This window comes from Parus major, chromosome 1A (assembly GCF_001522545.3).
Source record: "Parus major isolate Abel chromosome 1A, Parus_major1.1, whole genome shotgun sequence".
NCBI classification, from domain to species: domain Eukaryota; kingdom Metazoa; phylum Chordata; class Aves; order Passeriformes; family Paridae; genus Parus; species Parus major.
This window is the reverse complement of record NC_031773.1, coordinates 37,577,191-37,598,877: the sequence shown is the minus strand read 5'-3', so window position 1 is coordinate 37,598,877 and position 21,687 is coordinate 37,577,191. Positions and strand designations below refer to the sequence as shown.

The window sequence follows — 21,687 nt, the reverse complement described above, 5'->3', positions numbered from 1 at the left end:
AAAAAATGAAAACTAAATAGACAAATGTTTTAGAACTTCCCAGTAGGTGAGATTTTGTTCAGTTTCGAGTATTTAAAGTTTTTCAAGCTAAATGACACTTCCAGCTTTGACAATATAAACAACTATTCATTTTTACAATATACTCTGTTTCAAAACCATCAGTTAAACATAGCTAAGATACTGTTGGTTGCAGATGCAATACAATTACTCAATTCATTTAAAAGAATAGGTATTTATAGATTATTAATGAGATATTAACATACACTGTTTTGTGACATGCCACCTTCATTTTGAAAAAGTAAGCCAATTAAAACATAGTTCAAAGATAAAGTGACCATCCTATCTACAAAAGTTAGAAAATAATAGCATTTTGAGATGGAATGGAAGACAGAGAGAAATTAAAAAGAGGATAAAATATTTTTAGTGTTGCTGATGAAATACAAGGAAGAAAGTGCTCTGAAGGCAAGCAGAAAAAGAATGTTTATCCCTGGGGATTATGTAAAATTTACCTTCAATACTAAAACTACTGAAATGCTTGAATTCTTCTGAGTCATCATACTTTTCCACTTTAACACTGGATGATGTGAGAATGATGAAAAAGCCTTTTTTACTGTGCAGCTCGAAGGCACTGAGCCCTGGACTCCAGAGACCACGGTGATGGAAGAAGGTGGCTCGTCTCTGAAAGGAGGCACTTGCCTGCCACTGCTCCAACCCAATGGTTTCATTGTCATGTACATACAGAAAATAGTTTGGTCTTTCAGCAGATTCAAGGGAAACAAGAGACAGAGCTTCCACAGAAGAAAGAAAATTAATAAAAAAAAACTGTGAGATTTTCACAGAAAACAACTTATAATTGAAATTAAATCATATATATTGGCTGTTAAGTGTCTCCTTTTAAAAACCTGCTTTTCACAAAATAAATAAAAATTTCAACTTTATGTTGCACAAAAGAGAGTTAGAACCACAGTGCAGAGTCTAAAAGAGACTTCAAATGATTGTATAATCCAGAACCACCAGTTAGACTGAAATTGCATTCAGCCTACTACTACTAACCTTCAAAATTATTCCTAAGCAGTCTCAGACTGGAACTTGCATATCTGGGAGTTTTTCTCAAGTTTGTACAAACGTCTGACAGCTTAGCAGTGCCAAACTTCCATTAGTAAAATATCACATTGTAAGAACATTGAGGTCAGGGGGTTTTTTATATGCAGTCATGTCCAGAAATATGGTAAGAAGATCTATGGCCAAATAAGACCTGACCTCTATTTGCTCTACCAATATCACAAATCAAAAGTGAAAGAATTGTCTGAAAATATAAGAATTTATAAGAAGAATGACTTCATAGGTGATTTTCAACTTAAATACAGTCTTGAAGTTCTTTAATCTAGAGGAATGCTATCTCATCCCTCATTTCCATATGAAAGTCACCTGTGTACTGCACAGATACAATGAATTATTTACTTACACCTTACACTGGGATTTGAAAAGACTGAATTAATTCTTCTGTTGTATGTATTTTTCATATCAAAATCACATCTAAAAACCTGATTTTCCCATGGCAATAAGCATTCAAATATTTGTAAACTTAGTTTGAATTTTTTCTGTGGAGAGAGCCCTTCTTTATTTTTGAGCGTTTGTGATTTTTTCAATAAATTAAATTATTTGAGAAAGCAATGACAAAATCTTTCTTGGTTTAATTGGCACAATCTTCACATACGTGAAGAAAGAAAAATAGATACAGAAAGAAAAATATTTAAACATGTTTATTTTTGTTGTATAGTTTGGCTAAGTCTCTGATAAGTAAAAAATAGAGCTTTGGATTAGCTGTTCACCTAAGAAACTACCTTCTACATTGCACAGGGATGCTGCTTATTAATAATGCAGAAATAGATTGATCATTCTGAGTTACACATTTTCTAGGTCAGGTAAAGTAACAAATAAGGTGTAAACATAAAGTACAACCAATTTTACTGGAGACAAAAATATCCTGCATTGACCTTCAGTGTTCATATTTCCTAGATATATGTGTAAAATTCACCAGTTTCCAGTTATACAAACTAATTGGATTTTTTCACAAGATATTCTATTCACTTGTATTCTGTAATATTTCTAAAATAATTTTTTAAAAGTAAAATTTAAAGCTGGAAGTGAGGTTTCAAATATTAAGAAAATTAAAATTTAAATCACTCCTTCATTTTGAAATTGGCCACTTACTCCAATAACTAAAAATATCTAGACTACTTTAGGACATTTAGAAGACACAACAAAATTCATTCATATAGTTTGAGATATCTCACCATTAGCAGAACTGCTGAGGACACTTACATAAATCTTTATCTTTGAAAAGACCTGGAGTTATCATGAAACTGAAAATTACATTTCCATGTGCTCCAGTTCTAGGCAGGGGAAATATCCTTCTGCTGGATACATTAGCCCCTATAATTGTGTCATTCATTCCAAAACTTGCCAAAATATAGGGTCCTTCACCAAGACCTAAGGGAAGAAAAACAAAATAGAAAAAGAAAAATTTTCATTGCATAATATACAAAACTTAAATCTTAATTTTACACTTGGTTCCACTTGGTCGTGGAAACATGCATAACTGTCCTTGACTTTAACCCTGGCAGGCAGCTAAGCACCACACACCTGGTCATTCACCCCACACCTCACAAAAGATTCAGAGGGAAAGAACTGAAAAAAACCTCATGGGTGGAGATAAAGACAGTTAAATCATGGTTTGGTTTGAGTTTTGTTTATAGAGAAATTAGGAAAAAGAAAAGGAAACCAAAGAAAACTGTTACAAGAAAAATGAAGGAAAAGCCAAAATTCTTTGCTATCAGCTGACCAACATCTAGATGAACCCTAAGCATTGCCAGTCCCAGAAAACCTCCCTTCCAGCTTCTACTGCTGAACTCAACATCATGTGTTCTGCAACATCCCTTTTGTCAGCTGGGGTCAGCTGTCCCAACTCTGTCCCCTCTAACCTCCTTTGCAGCCCCAGCTTCCTTACTGGTAGATCACCATGAGAACTGGGAAGAGCCTTGGTCTCTGTAAGCAGTAGCTAAAACACCACTGTCATCACAAATACAAAATATATTATTAAATTCATGTTAACGAAATAAGGAAATTAGCCAAAACCAGTACTTCTTCCTACTTTTCTACAGAATCATAGAATAAATAAGGTCAGAAGAGACCTTTAAGACCACTGTCGTGATGTTCACCACTAAAATCATGTCTTCAAACATTTTTGACTAAGACAAAATTCCCTGTTACAAAGTAATTGTGGGAAATCAGCTATATCTTGCAAGATCTACATGCTACTACTGTAGTAGGCCAGACAGGAGAAGAAAAAAAACATCTTTATAATGATCCTCATTATAGGATGCAAGTCATCTTAGTAATCAAAAAGATACATTAAAGTCAGATTTGTATCATTGTAATTAGTCTAGTTTCCCTTTTCAATATCTATTGCTGCCTATAAAGCATGTGCACAGTACCCAAGCATTAGAGGGGATGATGCAGGAATTCATTCTGTTAAATGAACACCACTCCCATTTTAAGGTACTGCTCTTTTTACAGTACAGTATTGTGAGACTTGTGCATAAAATCCCATAGTCTTTCAATGTCCAAATATTGTAGGTCCCAGCTCTAAAATTTACAGTACAAACACAAGGAAATGTCCTTCTGGAGCTTCTCCCTGGCTGCTACCATAAGTGGTAGGATGATGGATCAATCCACCCACTCACACTGAACATTATGAAATTATTGATGGAGGCATTGGGGATTACTAGGATCATTCGACACAGCTGGGCCACTAACCTTCACTCATTAAAAATAAAAGCAATGTTAAAACTACATACCTCAAGTCAAAGAAAGAGCCCATAAATTAATCGAGTTTTTTAAACAAGATTATCAAATAGTACATACCTTGGTTGTAATATTCACAATCATAAGCTAGAAGAAAAAGAAAACAAGCATATTGCTATTATTATTATAACTTTTACTATTACTATTGTTACAAAGTGACAAGAGAATACATGCATACCTGCATCCTAAAAATGTAAAGCTCACTTTCAGGAGAGGAAGCTTCAAGTCCCACTAGATTTTTCAGTCTGTGACTTTATTTTCTTAGACTTTTGTTTAGTGACAGCAGACCTGAAGCAGGAATTATTCTACAGCTAAGAACCCTTCTTGACAATGAATTTGGGTGTATAAGGACGACATAACTAACACAGAGACAGCTTGATTGATGTGAACTACGTTTATTATCCACCTGCTTCTGTCATATTTGTATAGTTGGCAGAAAATAGCCAGAGGTGCCTGTGAGATGAGCTCTGGTGCATGGCCAGCCCAGGTACATACCACAGAGCAAAGGAGATCGCCAGTGAATCACTGCTCCTTGCTGGCAGCACTTGTGGGCATAAGCTGCAATACTGGTACACAAACACTCACAGTCCCCACCAAGATTGCAATTGCATGTATCTGTGTGACAATTTTTGATAAAAGAAGTCACATCAATCTGGGAAGAGGAAAAGAAGAAAAATAGGTGAGTTAATTGCATGAGCTGCACAAATTCCAGTTGCAGCAGGAGTTTTATTTCTGGGCTGGCTAAAAGAATTAAACACAAAGATAATGCATTTTCCAAAGTTTGGGCATATTCCTACACAAAATGTACACTTCAAATTATCAGCTTATGCCTAAGTTAAAGGTCAAAAGAAAAATTCAATCAGTGATTACTAACAAACATGCTTGTCCACATACTTGCTGTTCATCGATTTCAAAGAATTATTGAAGCTGGCAGTTCTGCTTTTATAAGGCAAATACTGCCACCTGTAGTCATTCCGTCAGTTTTGCATGAACAACAGCAAAACCAGAGCTGCGACTCTGATTACCAAGTTATTAAACTAGTAATATGTAGAGGAAGGTTTTCCCAGGGGAAGAAAGCTTAAGACCACTGGTGACATTGTGCAGAAAATAAAATACTTCTGCACTTACCAAGATTTTAATATAATTTCCCCACAAAACTTCTTTAGATCAGCAACCCACATTCTCTAAAATCCTATTACAATATTTCATGGTTTTACATGATACACTATTTCTTGATTCTAAATCATCTTTTCTGTAATGTTGAGCAACATTTCCAAAACAGGGTTCTTACTCAACACGTGGAATGTTTAAAGCAATGCTTCTCTTCAGTTTACTCTCTGGTATAGCTCAGTTGTAAAGCACTGAAATGGCACATGTCAGATTACAGAAATACCACCACAGTAACAAAGCAGTACTTATCTAACACGAAGACAGCTTCTCAGTTGCTAGAAGCTGGCAGGGACTGGATCAAGGGTAAAGACATGTTATTGTGCTTTCATCCTTTTTCTTGTTTTGAAAACAGGGATACCACTGGGGACACAGGGGACACACATGAGAACTAGCTCTATTGAAAGAGGCTGTGGTAGCTTTGTAGAAATCACCAAACAGCAAACAGGCTTCAAAGATCTCAACCTGTCTCTCAAGCCTGCAGAACAGCATCTCTCCATGGGTCAGCAATATCCTGCTCTTGTGATAAACTGGGAGCCTTGGGCCAAAGCTGAGTTCAGGAATTATGAGGAAGACCCTTTTTCTCCGAGTGTTCAGGTTCCTCAGACCCTGTTGAATTCAGTGCTTATCTGGGCAACTGCAATCCATCAGTTGCTGCCAGCCAGAGATGCAAGATTTTGTCTCCCTGAAAACTAATATTGCAGCCTGAGTTAAACTGCAAGGCCACCTGTCCCACAGACAGGAGTTTGCCTGCACGCACTGCAGGATCTTCCACCCACATAACAGGAGCAACAAGAAGCACATCTGAAATCCCCATCTATGTTTTCTGTTCTTTCCATACCCCCAGTCTCAGTTTCTGCTCGGGCTTTTTTCTTGGCACCCTGCTCCCCACCCAGCAGTCAGCTGCACGTGCCCTTGATAGGAGCTCACTTTACATTACATTTCCAGGAGCTGTACATTTTTCACATGGTGATTAATAGGTTCTAAAAACACATGAAAGATGTTTACAGACTCTGCCATACAAGACAGATATATATGTGTGGAAATACTTGACTACTAACTAAATTACATGTTTTGCACCTGGCATAGATTTTTTAACACAATTATGCTAAATTTTGGCATATATTTATGTGAAATTATTTGCAAATTCTAATCACAACATGGATAAGATACAGAAAATGAATGTTCAGGAGAAAAGATCTTTCTGAGTTGTTATAATAATACAGTTCCTTAAAAACTCTTGAAAGTTCAATTTTTATTTATTATTTGCCACTTTGAAAAATACACTCATCGCTATTTTCTCAGGCACATGCTCAAAAAATTCTTTGCATAGTAACTTAAGTCAACATTAATAAATCTCTTGGGTTAAACTACTGCAACCTCCTTCGCAGGCAAATTCCTAACCATGTTGATATCCAGCTTTGGTCCTGAAAGCCAAGAGGTTCAGCTGAGACAGCTAATGATCTCATTTGGTATTAATAATCATGAAGAAATTAAGAGACTGAGATGAAATGTTGTAGTGGTTCTTGCTTGCTCAGGTGTAAAGAAGAACCTAAATACCATTCGGAGACTAAAATTAGAAAAAAAGGAAAAATGTATAAAGCAAGTCTTGCACTGATAATGGGTGGATTAAAATGGAATAAAAATTTCCACATGAAATAGTGTTGTCCCCATCTTGTCTAGACTGAACTGAAGGACATTATTGTGACTCAAGTCCCAGGCTCAGCCATGTATTGGGAAAGCAAGGATACCAAACCTCTGAGTTTTAATAAAACCAGATGATAAGGTGCCAAATAATTAAAAATACCTATAGCTCTGAAGCTGAAATCTTGCTCTCTCATATTTCTTTCTAACTTAAAAAATAAAACCATTTGAGCTGAAGTGTAGGTGCATTACACATACACTTATTTTATAATCACTCAATTCATACAAGTTTACAATTCATAAAACTTAGCTACCTGTATAGATAACAGGCAATAGAACCTTGATTATTCAGTCAACTAACTCACAATTCTGTTACCACTCTTACATTTAGATTCCAGTCTTGAACAAGGAGCTCTGCACAAATATAACCTACCCACACAGAGATACTTGCAGGGCTTTACTCTGTATCCTCATATTCAGACTGAGGGTACTGGCAAGAAGAAAGTAATTTCTGGAATTTTATTATTTTCATGACAGCAATCTTAGATATTTAATGAACTTACCACATTGCGACAAGGTGCAAAAAGATCACTGTATAAAATTGAGCATTCCTTTTTGGCATAAGGGAACTTGCTCTGATGTACTTCACATGGCCTCAGTGTTTCATTTGGGCTCTTGCACTTGAAAACAAGCAAAAAAAGCCCACAAATATTTTATAGGTAGATGTGTTTATCAAAGATTCAGGTACACCACAGTATCATACAATTCAATACTTGCATAATCAGAAAATAAAAAAATTAAATGCTATCTTCTTCATCTTCTTTCCTTGATTTGTTTTTATAATTGAAAACATTGGCACAAAAAAAGAATCTTTTTGTTTTGTTCTAAAGCACTAAAATGTTCCTGCTGTCTGCTCAGTGCATAAAGACAAAATGTTTTCTTTGTGACACATTATAATCATTACCAGAGCAACCAACTGTAACATCACAAACAAATACGTGGTCCAAATCCGTCCTGGGTGGTTTTCACTGACTTTAAATGGAGTCATACTACAGATGGCTTTAGCCCTGTAAGTTCAAATAAAGAAGCAGTGGTAGGAAGGGAGAAACTCATTAAAAAATATAGAGTCAAAGATCATCATGATAATTAAAAAGTGGGTGAGGTACAACTACATCACTTATAGGAACTCTACAAAAGGTAAAAATAAATAGAACAGAAAAATACAGGAAAGGGACACTCATCTCAGAGAACGAGTTCATCTGAAACGACTCTGTCTTGGTGCAGCAGGTTAGGTGTGTGTAATGCACCAGGAGGCTGTGAAGATGAATGCATAGGCATCACCGGGGTGTCCCACAGCAGCTTCAGCTGCAGTGCACCCACCTGTGCTGCCCTCCTGTGCAGGTGCTCAGGCACTGCTGCGAGGCTATGTGCTGCCACTCCCAGGAAGGAGAAGCCCTGGAAGCATCTGATGCTTCACAGTGCTGATACAAGCACATTTCCCCATAGCAGAGCTGAGTTCTAGGCCTCCAGCTATCAAATACTCCTTACGCTATTTCAGCTTTTTAGAAATGGTGACCAGGATACATCCCTACAAAGGCTACAGGTCCTTTCTGAAAAAATCCCCAAGGCCTACTTCAGGGGCAGATAAAGTGTCAAGTCTGTCTGAGCACAGCCAGCCAGCAAGACCAAGGCTGAACTCAGATCCTGAGCACTGGCAGACACAGAGATCTGGAGATTACATGAGATTACACAGATATATATCTCTGCTGAAAAGTTAGGTCAAAGTCTGAGATGCATAAGCAAAAATTGTAACATCCTAAAAGTTAATGTGCTATGCAAACACTATGCACCTTTTTAAGGGAGCCACTGAATCGATAAATTGAAAAAGAAAAATTAACTTCATACAAAGTATTCACACATTTGTTTATATACAACCTTCTAGATGACCAGTGTAACTCTACACATCTGCCTTGCTTGCTTGTGAAATTTAAACATTTTATGTAGATTAAAATATGTTCGAAGTGAGATATTGAGGCAGAAAAGCCTCAAAATCTTTATTTATGAGGTGACAGATATTTGGTCAATTTCCTGCTGTGTTAAAGAGAGAACAGATTAAAAACTGGTCCTGACAGACATTCAAAGAGAATGCGTTACAAATAATGATTTTTAGGAGGCCTACAAGCCTATGAAACTTTAAATCTTCTCAGCATAAATTAATGAAATACCTATTCTCCTGTGTTATAAACCAGAGTTGCAGTCACCCACTCCCTACAGCATCCTCCTAAGGAAATAGAAACCAAGTTTCCATACTGGGTTGTATCTGTTGCTGTTCTGAGCCTTTTATGCCCATCCCTTCACCACCTCTACTTTGTAAGTTCGCTTTGTTTACAAAGTGCCACTAAAATAAATCCTAATTTTATTATCAGTGTTCAGAAAGAGACTCTGCCAGGCCCCTTTTTTCCAGCATTAAGATTCTGTTTACTTTCAGTATCCTGATGCCTCCAACCCCAGAGAAATTACAATTGTTTTTAAAATTGGGATGAATCAAAAATACCAGAAACAGTGTACCTAACTTTGTAGAACACTGAAATGCAGACAGCTATAATTGTCTTACACAGGGGAAAACACATCCTTCCCTAAAGAGATTGTCTGGTTTCATTTAAATTTGGTATACGTTTGTCTTATTTGGCATAAGACATTATTAACACATTTCACATCTATGAACACAAAAATTAAAATGTCCTCTTCTAGTGTGACCGAAATTTTAGAAAATACCTGTACATCCTGTGGTTATAATGTGCTCATTTACAAACTAAAATTATAGATTTTTTACCTAAATTTTTATTGGACATGGGACTTACCTGTCCTAATACCCAGCTGTCTCCAAACACCTGTGCATTTCTCACCTCCATGTTGTTTGATGTAGTCAGATCATTTGAAGTATATTTGTCAAAATTTCCACACAAGCCTGCCAGTTTGCCCTGAAAGAGAAAATTATTTTTTCATAAACTCATAATCTATAATTGGCACAAATGACACACATGGAATATAAAAATTTCTAAGTGAAAAGGGTGAATGTAAATCTGACTTATCCTTGGAAAATATATAACACTTTGCCATGCCTGCATTTCCACATTGCAAATATCTTTCAAAAGAAATCAGTAGTTTTATTCTTATTTTCCAGAACTTGTTCTTACTGCTTGCCTGTGAAAACGGACTGGAATCTTGTAATATTTTTTTCTGAAGGCTCAATTGTGATTCCAGTCCAAAAGTCAAAAGTTCAGGTGAATTACCTCATGGTTGTGAAGCCTGACTAGCTGTTGTCATTAAAACTTGCTGCCTCTAATTTTAGTTCACAATAGCTGGAACATTTGTAATAGCAATTATAAAAGAGACAGCTGCAATTTTCTTTTCTTAGGCATATGCTGCTGATGGGAAAACTGTGTATACATGCACAAATATAAAAATATATATATATTGGAAAACAGACATTCCTGCACAACAATAAAAAGTGGAGTTGGATTTTTAGGGTGCTGTCGCTCACACTAATAAGTTCTTTTCTCGTAAGGTCTGCTGCACACATCTTACTGAACTGGAGCCTCTAGAAGAAGCAGTCATTGGAAACAGAAAACTCAAATTATTTGAGTTCCTAAATACAACCTGTAGAACTCAGTTCCCTGCCAGCTTACTCAAAAACAATAAATTATTTTTTTTTGTATTGATGGCTGATAAATCAACTTGTAAGTGAATTAAGTATTTTACAGCTATTTGGACAGAAGCCTATAATAATTTTTCTTTAAAACCACATTGATGGTCATTATAGCTTTGACTTACACTTCAAAAAATCTGACACTGTACTCTAACCTAGCATGTTTTCTTTTGCTGAATGAGCCTCATCTTAATACATGTGTTCATGTTTGAAATGAAGAGAAATGTAATTCTGAATTGCCAGCACCAAAAGACTGAGTTGCAGAGACTCCAAGATAGATGATGATACAGGAATGGAAAAGAGAAGAGCAACTGGAAAAAAAAGGAGTCTTGGATTCTTCCTTGCATCATGACTGAATCCTGTCACGATACATCCATTAGGTTTAAATATAAGTTTTTTCTAGATCTTTTTCTGTATTCTGTCTTTTTTAATTAAACTAGTATGTGACTCCATCTGTTCATCTCAGAAGCCTCTACTACATCTTAGGGTCAGTTCTGTCATCAGTCTAATGTAATCTGTACTACAAACCTGCCATCTTCCACGTCACTGGGCATGGAAACTCCTTTTCCATTGTCTTTAGCCAATGAAAACATGCAGTGAACTGGGTAACTCTACCAGGTAACACTACCCCTCCCTTCCAGCCCCCAAAGTATCTTTGAGTCATAGGTGAATCACTGCATAGCTCCAAGGCTGCAGTGGAAGAATACGTAGAAACCACTCCTCTTCAGAAATCACATTCTCCGTCTCTTCTTAGCTGGGAAATTCTATCAGCTGAATACCAAAATAAACAGCCATATCACTGGGAAAGCTAATCTTGAAGAAAAGACTAACAGTCATTCAATAAAAGATCACATTAGCAATATAGAGAACCTACACAAAATCTCAGGTTTATATTTCAGCTCACCTTCCATCGAGGTCCAACTTTAACATGCATCATTGTCTTCTTATCCCACAGAATTGTAATGTCCTGTTCTGGAAAGTGTATCACAGTATAATATCCAGCCTTCCAAAGCTGATAGTTAGATTTGTTTTCCTGTGCCCCTAGGGTCTTCTGACACAAATGAATATTTATTAAGATCTACTAAAGTAATGCTACTAAGGTATACAGCCAGATAACAGCAAAGTGTATATTGAAGAATACTTTAGCATACAGCTGAATCAATAATATTAGTAGAACTGTTGTTTAATACTATGATATTTTGTCTTTTCAGCCATCCAAGTTTGCTTCATACTTTGGTTTCTCTTTTAAAACCACCTGGAAAGAAACTCATTGCCTGTGTATTTCAACTCCTTGAGACTTTTGGACAATCTTCTTCGTATGACAAATAGAACTTAAAAAAAACAATGGGGGAAAAAAAAAAATGTGTGTCCTGAGACCTGCTGCTTTATCCAGGCCTAAACACTTGTACTATATTAAATCAGACTGAGAGATGCTTTCCAAAAACACACTCCTTTAGAGCTGTAAATTTGCAGTGCTTATCTTAAAGGGCAACCCAAAAAGGAAAGAAAATAACTAACCTGCTTCTCAGAAGGTTCGCTAAAATAAATCTCAGTGTCTCCAACAGAGATGAAAACATTCTTTGAGCAAACAATATCATTGTCAAAGCACTTTTTGTTCTGGGCAATTATAGATATATTTGAGTTATCTGTGCTCTGCAAAATTAAGAAGATATCTATCATTTTACTTATATATTCAATTGCATTTCAATCTTACAGATTTATTCTATGCTTACCACCACAAAAAAAAACCAAACAAACAGAAAAAAACCTGGATACTTTAGAATTTACACACATTTGAAATTAAATTTAAGCAAGTTACCAAATCAGGAAATACATTTTTTAATTCAAAGCTGAATCCACAAACTTTGGTGTTAAACACAAAGGGCAACTATGTTCAGCTGTGACTCCTCTTGCTGAAGACTTCACGAACTCAGAGGATCAGGCCACCCCTAATATCAGAATCTGTTTTAGGCTTTTAAAATATGCTTATACTTGGAATCCAATATTTACAGCACAGTGTGGTTGTCAAAATTGAGACATGCTATAAAAAGAGCTTTATTTTTAAACCAAGGTACATGAGATCAAGCTGTTTTCGTATTTTTAATACCAAGAAACCTACCATCTGTTGGTAGTAGATAGAGAAGTTTCTGTGCCACCACACATCAAAATTCACAAAACCATGAGTCATACTCAGTGTTATAGGAGGGAGCAAAGGTTTCTGCCAATATTTTTGTTTGTAGGGTGGGGTTATTTTAACACTTATAAGATTTGAATACTTTGCTGTCCTGATTTACTGGTGTTTTAGTACTTTAAACTCAAATGTACTGCTGTCCCAATCCCACAGCTTTTGGCTCTACAGCTCGTTCATTAATTTCACATTCTAGGCACAAAAAATCTTCTTTGCACCTTGGCTCAACCTGTCTGTTTATTCATCTACAGCTTCCGTGGTTCTTCTGTATCCTGAGGGGAACACACATGCACCTTGTAATTCCCCATGCTAAGATTTTTACTCAAAGAAATGAGATGAGCTGTCTTTTCAGAGTTGCTAACACTACCACAAACAAAAACAAAGTTGAATATTCCTATTATTTCCTATTTTATTTGCTTTCCTGTTCATTTCTGTACCAACCCTTGCAAATCAACAAGCAGCCGTAACTATAGAAATTTATTGAGAAAGTTAACTTTGTAACATTAATATGAGTCAATAACACTGTTCCTGAATCTGGTTCAATTTTTGATCTGATGACTACAGTCATCAGAAACCTGAGACAGAGATGAAATAAAAATCTTGGAAGTAGTGAGTAGCACCCACTGACTAATCTAGTCTTATGTGGGACACTTGGGTAGTGCTGGGAAAAAAAAGGTTCTCTTCTTGCTAAAACTTTTTCTCCCACCCTCTTTTGAATATAGTCTCTGAGACTGATGAGATGAAACTAATTGCAGATGCTAATGGGCATAGTGTGCAAGATAGAAATGGTGGCTCCCAGCATCTCCCCAGTCCCAGGAACTACTCTTGGCTCCCAGCAATGCTCTTGAAGAGCTCCACTTGGCCACGACAGGAGGCATCCCTTGCCTTGGTTTCTGCCCACAGCATCTCTCCCCAGAGCTTCGCTCCCTTCTGTAGTCAATGTACCACTGTTTTGGTCAGCATACCCCTGAAAGTTTCAGGCTACTTACTCCTAACTACTTCTTAACTGTCTCACATTTGTACCCTTATTTATTCTGTGCTCACCAGAATTCAAGAATTTTTTAAAAATCTGTAATTTTTCCCCATCAGTGAGAAATACTGCATGCAGAAAATAGATGCTATACAGTGTGTTCATTTTTTCTTAATAAAAGTCATAGTGATCAAACTCTTTAAAGTTCACTTTCAATCTAAAATCAAAAACAAAGCCAACCCCAGATGATGGAAAGCGTAGAGGTATTTTTTTGCCATACAGAGGAGGTGCTACCGTTTTGCTACCTTTAGTCTAGTATGACCCACAAGCCAGAGGATGCTGCCACTGGCATAGAAAACACTCTACAGCAAGTGAGTGAATGCAATAAGCACAAGCTGTGGGAGTCTGCCTGCAAGCTCTATGTTACCCTAATGCCAAGGCTTAGGAAACAGGTGATATTTGTCAGCAGTTAGATTGGAAGACAACAGTACAGTGGGTAAAGTTATTCACTAACTGCTTAGTGGTTAAGGGGGTATAGGGAGTCAGATCTCCATGATCGGGTCTTTAAAGTCAGTTTAAAAGTATCAAAAGCTTCAAGGTAGAGCAAAGTCCATCTGTTCTATTCTGTTGTAAGGTTGTTTTAGGTTGCACCCAAAATAAAATTGGTCACTACTACCTTATTGGGAAATACACTATGTTTTAATTAAACCAGGCCTGCTGCTGGAGTGAATACAATTATTCCCTCCAAGTCAGATAACAGCCCAGAGCATTTTTTTGATTTATTAGATGTGATGTGGTAAATTAAAAAGGAGACAATCTCATTAGTTTGGTAGATAGGATGCAAGCTGATACATTCTGTGCTGGCCAACTGAAAAGTGAGAAAGGGAGTTACCTCCCCACCACAGCTCAGTGCAGAGAAGGACTTTGCTTGCAGTCTCTGGGTCTATTTGATGCCTAGGACATTGTGGGCTCTTCATTGCACAGTTCATTCCTCTTCAGTTAGCTTAGTGTCAGCAAAAAGGGACACTGAGTTAGTTAATAGGGAAGCAATGTTTTCCCTATAAGAAAATAAATAAAGACCTTGTTTTTAAATAAGGATAGTTAAATCAGGCTAATTATCCCACAGTAAAAATACACCTTTTTTGGCAATGAAGACAAGTCCATGAGGCAGCAGTGAGTAGCTCTATTAGCTATGCTAATTGAAGCCTGTGTCTTCAGAGTCCAGGCCAATCCCTTCAGCTGAACAGCATCAACATACTCAAGTCAGAAGTTTTTGTGTATGGTTGGGATTTGAGCCAAGGGCACAAACTGAGTTATATTTCAAGTTAACTCTGCAGTGCAGAGAAGCCTGGAGCCAGGAAGTGTTTTGCTGACCAAAGCCAGAACTGGGAGTCCTGAAGTACTTCCTTACTTGTAGGACTGCATGATGGTGTTAAATTACTAGAAATTATGCAGGATGGATATGCAGAGATACTGTGGTAGTAGCTCAGCAGAGTTATTAGTAAATCAGACATTAAAGAAAAAAGGGCTTTGCATTAAATCCTGAATTTTCTGTGCTTTCTATTTTTCTAATTAAATCTTAGACCTAAACCCAAACCTAAAAATATTATTATGGATTACATGTCTCTTATGGCTCTAAGCTTTCCCAAAATCATTTGCTTTACGTATATCCTCTTGCCATTCTCTCCATATAGCTCACCAGACACCTTTCAAAGCCACATGGTACTAGACAAATTTGAACTTGAATGACAGTTTCTATCACAGTCTTCAAATTATTCTGTAGCAGCTGCACATGCAGTGTCTCCTTTCAATAAAGAAGGAATAAAGTGCAATTGAAACTCAGCACTTAACTCTTACCAATGTAAAAGAAAAGACTTCAGATAAAGTGAGGATCATATGATGTTTGTGTAAGACAGGGAGGTCTTAGTCAAATCTCAAGAGTTCTTAGGGAATGTGATGGTATAAATGATAATGATCGAGTTCCATCTCTCTAATCTGCACTAAATCCACACAAATATGAAAACAAGCTTTTGTCACTACCACGAGAAGAAATGTCTGAGTAGACACCAGGAGCAGGTCTAATGAATAACAAGGTGGGGGTTTTTTGGTTTTGTTTTTTTCTGCACAGCCTCTTTCCAAGGCAGAGTCACTCTTTACCTTTTTAGGTAAAATGCACCCAGCAGGGGATGTACTACAGTTCATCATGTGAAACCTACTTACGCTGACAGAAACTAGAAATAAAATGGTTTTCCCACTGCAAGAGTATCTTCCCACGTAAATTACCATATCCAGCCTGTTCCAACTTAATATCAGTTTCTTTGTGATAACATGGAGTTGCCAAGCAACAGAAAAGACAGAGTCACAGCTCTGGGCAGTCAGTCAAAAGCTCATTGTCAGTCCCACTTCTCAGGACATTCTTTTTCTAGACTTCACTGCACTTTTTTTCCATATTTCTTCCAAGTCAAAAAAGCAAAGCACTGCTTTCCTTTTTCTGGTTTGGTGTTGGTTTGGGGTTTTTTTTAGCAGTGCTTGGGAATGCTAGAGTTTATTTTTGTTAGAAACTTTCTATTTCAATATCCTGTTAGAAATTTTCTGTCCCTTTTAACCAATAACAATGCTATGCAGTGTGCTTACATCGTCAAAATGCAGCCCAGGAGAAGGAAATTTAATTGGCTGTACTCATTTCTTTGAAAGTTTCATTAAAATCTCTGTAACTGTTCAGTGTAAATACTCATTTTTTTCCATTCTCAGTACCCCAATTTACCCATTACTTTTGGTTTCTTCCCTACAAAATTGCAAACTAGGGTGACCATAAAGGCCAGGAAATCTTGGGAGTAGGGTAGAGATAGATTTAACCTATCTTCCTTTTGCTTTAATGATGGTTTAGATGTTTTCATATATAGCTACAAACAGAAGCACAAAAAAGCTCTAAAAATACTGAAAAAAAAAATTACAATAGTTTAAAAAGTAGAATTTCCTCTCTATTTCCTACATATATTCAGAGATTCCTTAGCTCTGTTCAGATCTAATATTTCAGGAGATCTTATGGAAAGTCAGAATTAGCTTGGTTGTGGTTTAGTGGCTCTGAGTTTCTTTTGAAGGAACTTAACATTTGAAACTATTACTTCTAGTGAGCTTGATCTAGGAGAAGCAAAACATTTTAACCTAGATTTAGGAAACATTTGGGCATAAATATATAAGTTATTTTGGACAGCAGACAAATGCCTTGACATCTAACTTGTTCTTGCTCTATTAGTTTCCTGTGCCATTTTACTATGGACTTGATGTCCAGATAATCAGTGAAAAAACATTAATTATTCAAAACTCATTTTAATTTACACTAAGAAGTGTCTCTTATTGAAAAGCTTCCTTTGTTTTGTTGATGCTCTAATTTCTTCCACACCTTGCCAAAATAATATATACAGTCCACGTAACTTTATTTAATCCCTGGTTTTGCATTCTGCATTAATTTGTATCAGCAAATGTTCTTCCCCACAGCTATTAAAACAATGCAGCAATATTGCTTTGGAGTCAACAGAGGGCACTGAAACACACTGTCTCAGTTTGGGAAGAAATCCACATGAAAGTTGGGAAAAATATTATGGGAAAGATAGTGGGTGATCCTCTTACACGAGAGAGAAAAGAGAGGAAAGGAATAGTAATAGCATGCTTTTTTCCCACTGATGTCATCTATTTTTATACAACTATTGAAAAAAAATAACCAAAAAACTCATCTAGGAACTAAGAACCTGAGAGCCAAATTGTTTGTGCAAATGCAGATTAATTTTCTTTTCCTTCACATCTTCTACATGGCTGCAGATTATTTTCACTCTAAATATGGCAAAGAAGCTTGCAGTACACTTGTAAGGTATGAGATATTTCCAGCTTTGAAGCACAGCTGAGTAGAAATGGGGGAGAGCAACATGACTGAGCAGATTCACCGATGAAAATTCAGGAGAAGTGAGATTATTCCAGATACTGACTTATCCTCAAACAACTTCCAGATATTTCCTAATGCATCCATGATGACTCTTTCCTATTTCTTTAAAAGTGACTTCTGAAAAAGATATATCTCAGGCAGAATAAACTCTCAAAAACTCCAAAAATATGTATGACAACTATGTATATGTATGGGTATATACAAGCAACAGGAAAAACATATAATTATATAATATCTTCTTTATATATAGGGTTTTTTCTAGCAGATTTTACTGCAATATAGAGCTGTTGGGTGTTCTGAAGATTTGTCAACAATAAAATCCAAACACTTTTTTTAAAATCTAATAATAATGAAAATACATGACAGTAAATATTTTACTTTATCTACTTAAAAGAACCTTTTTCTAACTCAATGTTTCTTAATTTTGAAAACACTAGAGAGAGATCACTGAAAAAATTTTGATTTTCTTTTTTCTGAATTTTAAGAGAACTATATTAAAAGTTTGAGAAAAAAATAATTTAAAACAGATTTCCTTTTGTTTAATTTACTTAACTTTGCCTGCTAGTGTACCAGATTTAGCTTTTGCACAAGTCATATTAGTGCAAACCCTTTCTAATTAAAGATGAGACCTTCTGAAGACTGAAGATTTGGGAACATTTAATATTTGTTACCAAGTGACACATTCTGTAACATGAATTATTATTAATTACAAATCAGCAGCACAGTTGTTTGTGTTAGTTTTAATATCTAAGAATGTATTTTTATATATTTACATGAGACCTGTTAGTGTTGTTTTATTAATAAGTGCATGATAAATATAAATATTATATTGTTGTTGTAATGATAAAGTGCAACAGGAAAATAAAGGACAAGACCTCTAGCAAATGATTGCAGAAGCTAGAAAGCTGCAACTTCCACAAAGCTTTTATGTTTTTCAATATAAAAAAACTTTGTGTGTTCATTTACACTGCCGAAGTTTAGTTTTTATATATTTAGAAAAAAAAATCAAACCCTCATACCCTGACCCAAATCAGAATAAATTTAATTCACAATTCTCACAGTTGACCAACACCCAGAGTCAGAGGCCATACTAAGCAGCACCTGAGGTGACTTGCCTGAGCATCCCACCCCTCCAAACACAGAGAAGGGCTGGGTGTTACTGCTGCACACACAGCTCTGAAACAGCAGCACACCGTGCTGGGCTTTGCTCATCTCTTCCTGCACTGCATCATCAACAGTCCATGAAGCTGTGCCCACCAGAGGCTCTCAGACTCAGGCAGCCATTCTTACAAAAAACTGCCTTTTCAGGCAGCCATAAGAGTAAAACATTCTGGGGTCAGTATAGCCAAAGGGCTTTTGGATGATGGACATTAATCCAAAATCAGAAATTCAAAGCAAAAGGTCACTAAATAGCAAGTCCTCTGAAAGGAAATCCAACTTCTGAGTCACACTATGCACACATCACCTCCAAATTGCCATTCTCATTGTAACAAACTTTTCCCCAAGCCTTTCCTGGAAGCCCTCCATGCTAATCTGCACAAATTGAAAGAAATCTTTCCTTTGTTGGAGAATAAAAGTGATTCATTCATTGCATAATTTAATGGTCTGGAGAATCAGGTGGTGGGGGCAGAAAGGCATATAGAGGTAATTGAGTCTGAAATCATTGATCTGAAGAAAATGGAACCAGAGCATAAATCCATTGCCAACTGTAATCAGATCTTTTGCAGGAATAGAACAAATATCAAAAACAGGTACAGCTGAAGACAGGATGGAATGGGATGTCTCCCCAAGGGAGCTTGCTATTGACCCCTACAGGAGTTCCAGAGACCCAGAAGAAAGAGGGCATCCAGAAAGGTTTCCCCTGAAATCATGGGACTGATGAAAAGCAAACTGTTGGTGTTCTTTGCAACTAGAGCAGGACAAAATATTCACAGTAAACAGGTTTTTTTTCACTGAAATGTAGTCTCTTTCTTTTTTGGACACAAATTTTCACAGAACATATCATTATTTCTACACAGTTACCACTGCTATAAATAATTTGACAAGAATTGTTGGTGGAAATATTTTGGTACATCATTCATGTGGCTTGATCATTATATATGCTAATCAAAAACTTTAAGGCCCTTTGATTGAAACCCCATGTACAGCTTTATTCCCTGAGAAAACGAGAATTAATTTTAGAGTCTGGTGCCAAATTTTAAACATTTGTAATTTCAAATTCAACATTATTTACTTTCCCATCAAAATCTCCAGAATCTATTAAAAGAAACTATTTGTCTTAACAATGAATAGTCAGCTTGACAATGTTGATTAACCATGAACCCGCAGCTTTAATCCTCTGTAGGGTTACTGATAGCAAGAAGAATGTATTTATTTTACAGTCTATGAGAGAGACCATGCCAAATATTAATTCTACAGATTTGCCAATTTCATGGATCTACAGTCTGGATACCTGGCACAAAAGATGGTGAAAAAGAGCTGCACTAAAATTTACAGATACTCAATAAGGGAGAATAGGATAAATCCTAGTTCTGACTTCTCAGATGTGCCAGATGAATAATTGAAAAATTGTTGCTCTCTGTGTGATTGCTCCAGCTTATGCCCTGTCATCATCTAAAAAAATTACCACTCAAATATATGCACTAATAATGGCTAAAAGATTATCAGTACATCAAACAACCTCTGTATTAAGCACTCCAATAAAAGTAAAATTTACTAAGAGCCTTGAATTTGTTTCAAGTTACTTGTTCAAGTTACAAAAAGCCCTGGAGACTGCTCAGCCATAGGAGAATCATTTGGGAAACTATAGTGGTGGTTCCTGAGTTGATGCAGGTTTTGCTAAATGAATTTAACGAAGGGGCTCTTATGTAATGCCTGCTGACCCAAGAGAGTTACATCTGCACTTCTAATTGGCATCATGGTTTGATTATTTGATCAAATGGCTCAAAATGGTTGTTGCTTTCATAATCCTCCAACTTTGGCTTAAAAAGAGTTTTCATGATTGCATCAAAAAAAGCTTAAAAAGGTGACTTAAAAATACTCAAACCCCCAATGGCAGGTAAAAAGAAGTGAAAATATTTTTTCCACTAACTTTGAATTGAAGAATAATCTATGAAATAGGAATACTTGAGGATGAGGCCTTAGTTATAATGACCTTCATCTTTCAGGATATAGGAACGAAAGTGCTCATTCATTTTTGTGCTTTAGGACCTTCATGACAACCTGATGTTAGTGGAAATACTTCAGTGGGGGGTTTGGGGTGTTTTTAAAAAGGCAGATGAACATTGCAACAGAGGTCCCTCTCATTTGAGAACATTATGATGGGTAGTTTATCCCTTTTAACTCCTGCTTGAAATCTGCCCCAAAGCAGAGAAAATATTTTTTCTGAGAAATGCTACTAATAATTTGGTTTTGGGAATATTTTTTTCTGTGAAAAAATTTTCTTCTGTTTCACAGAAGAGAACATGTCTGAGGGGCTCCAAATGCACTGACCCTACAAGCCTCAGTAAAAATGCTGAGCTGCAGGACTGAAAACCATCACAGAAATAAAAGAGGACAACTCTTGTCATAGATATCAATTTTACCATAAGGGGAAAAGCTTATGAAATAGGTAAGTGGAAGAAACAGACTGCAACTAATAAAAAGTTTGCCAGAAAAATAAACCCATCTTTTGGAAGAAAGAATGTAGCATTATCAAATCAGTAAAATAAGACAATAAGCAAGAAAATGGAAGAAAAAAATATTTAAATATATTCAGGTAAGAAACTGTTTAAATTTATCATTCATATTTAGACTATCAAAGTGAAGTGTTTACATCATCTACACTGATAAATGAGTTGGTCTGCTAAGATTTTCTTCCTTTTAATCTTCAAAATAACTGAGATTTTTAAATGTTAAAAATAAATACTGATGTCTTCTCTGTGAATGTCATTCATCTATACAGGAACTTCACATCTCAGTGTGTAATGTAACTCCTAACTCCTTGATAAAAGGGAAGTTATCATTTCATGAGACTTCACTGCCCTAATATTCTTAATTGCTGATCTAAATATTTTTTGTCCAATGGACAAATCTGATGAACTTGTTATAAAGGGCTTTTTCATACACTTACAGTCACCTTAAACAAAAAGGCCTGACAGGAGACACGGATGTTGAAAACAAGTAAGTTTCATAATTGGCTGAAAGCTTACACCTGATTTTTC

The 21,687-nt window shown here is 36.2% G+C and overlaps 1 protein-coding gene across 6 annotated transcripts in view; it reads right to left on the bottom strand.

The window, feature by feature from the left end:
• Positions 1-21,687, bottom strand: part of OTOGL (otogelin like) — a 90,922-nt gene that overhangs the window by 30,544 nt on the left and 38,691 nt on the right. For 4 of the 6 annotated variants that reach the window (XR_001521842.1, XM_015629218.1, XM_015629220.1 and 1 more), the window contains exons 26-33: positions 11,906-12,040; positions 11,292-11,438; positions 9,540-9,659; positions 7,242-7,358; positions 4,363-4,519; positions 3,928-3,954; positions 2,326-2,493; positions 510-788 (exon numbers count right to left, since the gene is read on the bottom strand). Coding sequence is in view for 5 of the 6 variants with exons in the window: in XM_015629218.1 (XP_015484704.1) it covers positions 510-788; positions 2,326-2,493; positions 3,928-3,954; positions 4,363-4,519; positions 7,242-7,358; positions 9,540-9,659; positions 11,292-11,438; positions 11,906-12,040 (1,150 nt within the window). In the remaining variant the exon portion in view is untranslated. Of the gene's footprint in view, positions 1-509; positions 789-2,325; positions 2,494-3,927; positions 3,955-4,362; positions 4,520-7,241; positions 7,359-9,539; positions 9,660-11,291; positions 11,439-11,905; positions 12,041-21,687 lie in introns of those variants that run through there. The other 2 variants (XM_015629219.1, XM_015629225.1) reach the window with 2 other exon arrangements.